The sequence below is a fragment of the Triplophysa rosa genome, linkage group LG20 (genome assembly GCF_024868665.1).
Source record: "Triplophysa rosa linkage group LG20, Trosa_1v2, whole genome shotgun sequence".
Classification (NCBI taxonomy): Eukaryota; Metazoa; Chordata; class Actinopteri; order Cypriniformes; family Nemacheilidae; genus Triplophysa; species Triplophysa rosa.
Window position 1 is genome coordinate 13,569,125 of NC_079909.1, and position 7,116 is coordinate 13,576,240.

Sequence of the window (7,116 nt, forward strand, 5' to 3'; positions counted from 1 at the left end):
GTACTCTTTCTTTTCTATGACTTGGCCTAGTTGTGGAATCTGTTTCCATGGAGACATAGCGGGTGAGGCAAACCGCGCTGTGGTTTTTAGTCGAATGAATGGCCGTTGCACACGACATGTGCTTTTTACCAGTCGAGACTAGTTACTGTGCAGTTACAGATCAACGCAGATCACGCCTCAAACATAAAGCATCTTGTTCGCTGCATCGCCTATGAATATAAAGTGAACCCATGTTTAATAAAAAGCTATTATTTATTATAAACGTATGTATTGTTTGGAAGGTAACGAATATATCCACTTAAAGCGCAATGATGAACATGTACTTGTTTTGTAAACATTAAATAAATGTTCTTCACCCCTACGTTACGCCTCAAAATGTTGCCCTTCTGATTTTGAGAGTAATGTTAAAATTCAAGTTCGCTGTTTTGTTCGGACTGGTTGTGTATTCTCTCTTGGTTCGCACTGAGTGTCGGTTTCCGAGTACACGAGTATTTGTGGGCTATCATAATTTTTGTTTCTTGTCTGTACTTCTATCGCCATGTGTGGAAGTGAAGAAGTGAATCTTGCATGGTTTTGTTTCACATACTCTGCTCTGCGCTGCGGGGCTTGTACAGTGATTGACAGACGTTCGGCCAATGGAAGCGCAGTTCTGCTGGCGCTTCGACCAATAGCGTTGTACGTCGGGAGACTTTGTGAATGGCCGCCCAGCAGTGTCTGCTCATTTTAGTTGACAAGAACGTGTCAGGGTGGAGTCGCGGAGAGGCTTGTAGAGTTTCGATTCGTATTCACCGAGCACATTTTTACAGCGTTAAAGTTGCTGAGGGTATGCTGTTCTTTTTTTTCATAGTAGGATTTGTAAGCTCATGTGTTAACGGAATGTGCATTTAGATTTGTTTCGCGCCGTTATCTAATGCAAAAGGTGTGTTTTCACGCTTTTTAGTCTTTTAAGGCGTGACTCTTAGTCTTTTGAAATGGCTCTTTTGAAATACTGACATGAAGGCCACCGGTCAAGGCATTTGCATGAAATTATTTGCTTTTTATATTTTACAACGAGTAGTTGTGTCAATTGAAGCCTGCTTGATTCTAAAGCTATGTGAACTGTTATGTTACTTTAATAATGTACTCTTGTGTAACGTTACTGCTGATCATTCGTTCTCGTGCTCTTTGCGTTTTTTTTCAGAAGCATTTATTTACATTTATTTACATTCATGCATTTGGCTGATGGGTTTATTCAAAAGGACATACAATAAATATACATTTTTATCTGTGTGTGCGTTAATTCCTAGGATTCGAATCCATAACTTTTTACTACTAACGCAATACAGGAACTCGAAAATCCACGTCATTACAATGTACACGCTTTATTAATTATTATCTGGTGTGTTTTGAATTTGAGGTAGAACGTTTTTACAAGTTTGTGTCTGTTGTACTTTACAGATGGCCGTTCAGTGTGTGTCAAAAGTCGAGCTCTCCATTTCTTGCAATAATCTGCTGGATAAAGATGTTGGATCCAAGTCTGATCCACTCTGTGTTCTGCTGCAAAGTGTTGGGGAGGATCAATGGGCAGAGGTACGAGAGCACACACACACACAATACAATACAAAGCAAGTATGTGCATCATTATTTCAGAAATGACTCATTGCTGAATTGTTGGTTTGTCACAGGTGGACCGCACAGAGAGGGTGAAGAATTGCCAGGACCCTGATTTCTCCAAAAAACTTCATCTTGACTACCACTTTGAGAAGGTGCAGAAACTAAAGTTTGGCATCTATGACATTGACAACAAGTCTGTTGATCTCAAAGATGATGACTTCCTGGGAGGCTTTGAATGTTCCCTTGGCCAGGTATGTTACATTTTTAGCAGGGTTAAAAGACGTGAATTGCTTAATGTGGCTTTTATCCTTAATCCACAAGGACATTTATAATACCAGCAAGAAACTATCAATTTTAATGTTAACAAAATATTCAACTTAATTTGTGTTCTTTTGCCACAGATTGTGTCAAGTAGGAAGCTCACCAGACCCCTTCAGCTCAAAGCAGCAAAACCAGCCGGCAAAGGCACAATAACGGTTTGTGTCGATAGGCACTCTTCTAATATTTATTCATGACAATAATGGTTAAGCAAATGTTTCAAAGTCAAAAGACTGTTTGGGCACGCTGTGGTAATTTTTATTAATTTGCATATTTTGTACCTCTTTATCTGTAGGTGACTTCTCGGTTGAATGGAATTTATATATAAATGCTTTTAACCAATAATAACATTTGCATATCCAAACTGTTTAAAAGTTAGTGTTGTTAATTCATTTCTGTAAGCCATGCTTATGACGTACCCAATGATTTTTTGTTTCTCTGACTGATGTGGTTAAAGTGGCAAGCGTTTATTTCCGCACAGCTTAGCCAATCAGAAGTCTTAATACGTTTGTCATTTTGTGTCTCAGATCACAGCTGAGGAAGTGAAGGACAACAGGGCTATTGTGCTGGAAATGGAAGCCAAAAACTTGGATAAGAAGGCAAATATTCATCCCATTTATAATTTGTATTTCTAGCTGTAAAAATCGAAGTGGGTAGAGGGCTGAAATGTCACTGCCGCCTTCTGACTCAATTACCATATTCAGGTTAAAAGCCAGTTATGATACCGATCAATTTTTGTACATTGTGTATAACCGAGAATTAGTCATATTCAGTAATGTATTCTCTTTATCAGGATATGTTTGGGAAATCGGATCCATTCCTGGAGTTTTTTAAGCAGGAAGAAGATGGGAAATGGCAGCTAGTGTACAGGACAGAGGTACTTTTTAACTCTTATTGTGCCAGTTATGTTATGCTCTGTTTGTGTGTGCAAAACAGTGAAATGTTCTCATTGCTGCTGAATGTGTTTGCCATATGTTGACCTTGTTTTGTTTCTTACAGGTCGTCAAGAATAATTTGAATCCATCTTGGAAAAAGTTCACAGTCTCCTTGCATACATTCTGCAACGGCGACCTAAACAAACCAATCAAGGTAACACCTGTAGTGTCTTTTTGGTATGGCAAATATCATTTAACAAAACGATGATACATTCAGTGCAGTTCAGGATATCCTAGGTTGCATTTGGGAGTGGAGCTGTCAAACACAATAACAAATAGAAGTAAAGCATAATGTTTATTTTCAACTGCCTCGTGTACTAAAGTCCAAAACTAGAAGTGAAACCGTATCCTTTTTTACCAAAGAAGCGCATTAGCTTTAATGGCAGAAAAAGACTGTGAATGTATGTGTAGTGGGCAATGTACTTTCAGTTGCCGCAGTTGTGCTAGTCTTTAGACTAAGACTTTGTCTCATTCGCTAGGTTGTTTGTTACGATAAGGATGAAGACACAAGCTCAGACATGATAGGAGAGTTCACCTGCACCACCGCTAAACTAATGGAGGCTAAAGTCAATGCGGTGAGCAGGATGCATCTCTGTCAGTCTTCCCTAAAAGTCTGTCTTTTCTTTCTCTCGTTGGTCTTTTCTTGTAGGTTCAATGTTTTGATTATGATAGCGATGGCTCTCATGATCTCATTGGTGTGTTTCAAACTAATGTGTCTGATATGCAGAAAGCAGTTCATGGCTCTCCGGTGAGACTCCCACCTACACTGTGTCCCCCTTTGTGTTTAGAAAACAACCTTTTTTCTTCTCTTAATCTCTTCACATAAATGTTTATTGTACTGCAGCTTTTTGAGTTGTATCCTGTTGTGAAAAGCTAATAGTGTTTTGATGTTACAGGTTGAGATTGACTGCATTCATCCAGACAAGCAAAAGAAGAAAAAGAATTATAAGAACTCTGGAGTCGTCAGGATTAAAAATTGCAAGGTATGATCTAACGCTGTTTTCTTATCAAAAGGTTTAACACATGCAAGAATTTTTATGAGCATCAGATTTGTGTTTAGAGAATAGAGTAACTGTTATATAAAATAGTTTCACATAGATTTAGTCTTTTTAATAATCACAATCCTCATATTCTCTTGCAGCTGGAGGCACAGTATTCATTTTTGGATTATGTGATGGGAGGTTGCCAAATTAACTTCACGGTAGGATCAGTCGTGGTGCAATATTTGCTTCTTATAGCAGGTGTTTTTTCCTGCAATTGTTTACATGTATTTTGTAGGACGTTAATGACATTTGCAGAAATATTTCAATTGAACAGATGCTTTCATCCAATACAAGCAGAAGCATTGGAAGTATGAGTAACAGTTGAGTGTTTGTTGGTTTCAGGTGGGCATTGACTTCACTGGCTCTAATGGGGACCCCCGCTCTCCTGACTCTCTGCACTTTCTCAGTCCTAATGGAGTGAACCAGTATCTGTCAGCCATCTGGTCTGTTGGTCAGGTAATTCAAGACTATGACAGGTAAGAAAGTTTTTGTATGGGTGGAGTCTCCAATGACATGAGGTCCTTGCTGTTTTGGGCTTTGTCTTTGATTTTGTCTAGCTGCAACAGCTATGTACAGTTATGATGGTACTTTGAAATTTACATATGACTGTCATACCCATTTTTATCAGAAGATGGCAGTCGTTTTTCATCTAGTATACATTTTTTTCTTGGCAGTGATAAACTTTTCCCAGCCTTTGGATTTGGTGCCCAAGTGCCTCCAGACTTCAAGGTTAGATGTTCTTATTTTCTTAAGTCAAACATTAAGCATTGTTTTACCAAACTCATTCTCATTATAAATTAAAAACTCTTTGTTTAATTATACAGTATATTTTGCTTTGAAAAGTATCACAGAAGTTAAATGAGTTTTGAGAACTGCAATTTCTAATTTCCTAGGTATCCCATGAGTTTGCATTGAACTTCAATCCCAGTAGCCCTTATTGTCAAGGTGAGAGTCGCAGCTTCAAAACATGTAATTGAATTTTATGACATGACTTGTGTTACATGTGCTTTGGTCTTTTATACCGTGCAGGAGTACAGGGCATTGTGGAAGCGTACCGTGCAGCTTTGCCCCAGGTCCGTCTCTATGGTCCCACAAACTTCTCCCCAATTATCAATCATGTGGCCCACATTGCAGCCGGAGCAGCCCAGCAACCAAATGCAGCTGTGAGTGTACTGCCATAGCTCACTCATTCTGATGCGTTTAAAAGCTATTCTGATCTGTTATCTGCTATGGGGTTTTCTACCCATGAATGCTTAACATCTCTTTCCATTTCTTTCCATTAGCAATACTTTGTGCTGTTGATCATCACTGATGGAGAAATCACTGATATGGACCAGACCAGACAAGCCATTGTGAACAGCTCCAAACTGCCTATGTCCATAATCATAGTGGGTGTGGGAGAGGCAGACTTTAAGGCCATGGAGGTTTTGGATGGGGACAATGGAGTTCTCAAATCTTTGTCTGGTGAACCTGTGGCCAGAGATATTGTACAGTTTGTGCCCTTTAAACAGTTTGCCAATGTAAGAGCCACTTTAGTTTTGAAATTCTTTGATTTACAGATAAGATTTGGTCTCATGAAAATAGATACTTTAATACATGATAATAATGAAAAAATATTTGTTTCTCTCTCTTCAGGCACCCAAAGAAGCTCTGGCTCAGAGTGTTCTGGCTGAAGTGCCAAGTCAGCTTGTGTCATACTTTAAAATGAGAAACCTGGGTCCAGTTAACCCACCCGCGCCAACCAAATAGACACAAGTTTGGCAATAGGAGATATCTAAATAATATACAAATAGGTATAGAGTTAGTTAGAATTACTATGGACCACCACTAGAGGGAGTCTTCAGTAGGAATGTTGAGCTGTTGCAGACCACTTGTTTTCCTCTTTACATTTTGCTTTATATATATATATATATATATATATATACTCTTTTATATATTACTTCATTATTTCTTTACAGTCTTTGTAAATCGTATTCCTTTTGTCATCCATAATGGATGTCATTCATCATTTTGCGTAATTGAACTGTTTTCTTCCATCTGAAAATGAGTTTATATTACTGTTCTTCTTAATAGATATATTTTTTCTGTATGGTTACGTATAGTTTTTATATTTTTGTTTATGATAGAGGTGCCTTTATTACCCTTAACTGTAGATTTGCAATCACTTTTAGCCTTTTGTGATGCATCATGGCACTTGCACAGCTTTTTTATGAAATGATATGCGATATAAATCTAAAATGCTGGTATATGCTTGGCTCTTTCTGCTGTACAGTAGTTATGAGATTTGAGTATATGACTTAACAATCTCAGACCATATTCTGTCATAGATTTACATGCTGCATTAAAATATTAGCTAGAAACTAACCAAAGACAGCAATGCACATCTTAAGCAAACTGGATATTTTGGTGAAAGAGAAAATGTCACTGAAAATATTAATGTTGTTGCTTATTGGTGTGTATATTAAGACTGCGCGCTATGCCTATTACTACTTGGTATTAACTTTATTTTGTAGTGCCAAGGACTAAGAAATTAAGTAGAATAGTGAATATGCATACTGTGCAACAGTAAAAATGGCATGTTTATTTTGGGACTATAGAACTACCAAATCAAGTAATTTTTTGCCTTGCAATAATTTCTAAAATGTTTTGGCAGTAAATGTCCACTGTGCCAACATGTATTTGAATTATAATAGTTGTTTGAATTGATCTAACATAAATTTCTACACGTTAATTGCACAGCACAGTACCATAAAACTGCACTTTTTTCTCTACAGTGCTATAAAATGATGTTATTGATATTAACTAATTGTATATTATACAATCATGCCTATACGCTTGAACTTGCCATATGAAGCCTTTTAAAATCATTATCTTGTTTTAAAAATCCTGTATTTTATATTGATTTGAAGAGATCTTGAATGTTACGATATTCCTGTTTTCTTTCTCATTCTGTTGTTTTTCCTCTTATATGAGTCATGATTGATTGACGCTTACTTTAGACAGCAACATGTTACGCATTTCAATTGCACTGCTTTTTTAACCACCATGAAGACATTCTCAATAAAATTGCCTTTTTAAAACATTATCTCTAAGTGTTTGGAATGAAAGCATGTGCCGTCTGTCATACAGTAATCAATGTGAAGTCATAATAAAGTGGAATTTTTATTATTTGGACCAATACTTATCTTTATTTAAGGTTTGTAGAGTTTGAGTGTAACCTGGCTACA

General features: G+C 37.3%; 1 protein-coding gene across 3 annotated transcripts; it reads left to right on the top strand.

The window, feature by feature from the left end:
• Positions 1-691: 691 nt before the first annotated feature.
• cpne1 (copine I) lies at positions 692-7,063 on the top strand. 3 transcript variants are annotated; one of them, XM_057361612.1, is made up of 16 exons: positions 692-823; positions 1,438-1,569; positions 1,665-1,844; positions 1,995-2,069; positions 2,439-2,510; positions 2,705-2,788; positions 2,911-3,000; positions 3,496-3,594; positions 3,743-3,829; positions 3,988-4,047; positions 4,232-4,365; positions 4,564-4,618; positions 4,783-4,834; positions 4,919-5,052; positions 5,173-5,409; positions 5,525-7,063. In XM_057361612.1, exons 2-16 carry the CDS (start codon positions 1,438-1,440, stop codon positions 5,636-5,638), a joined length of 1,605 nt encoding a protein of 534 aa, XP_057217595.1. In that variant the 5' UTR covers positions 692-823; the 3' UTR covers positions 5,639-7,063. The 3 variants fall into 3 exon arrangements, with proteins under 3 accessions (XP_057217595.1, XP_057217594.1, XP_057217593.1); XM_057361611.1 differs by lacking the exon at positions 3,496-3,594 and adding an exon at positions 3,326-3,421 and having other exon boundaries at positions 796-919; XM_057361610.1 differs by having other exon boundaries at positions 796-919.
• The last annotated feature ends 53 nt before the right edge of the window (positions 7,064-7,116 follow it).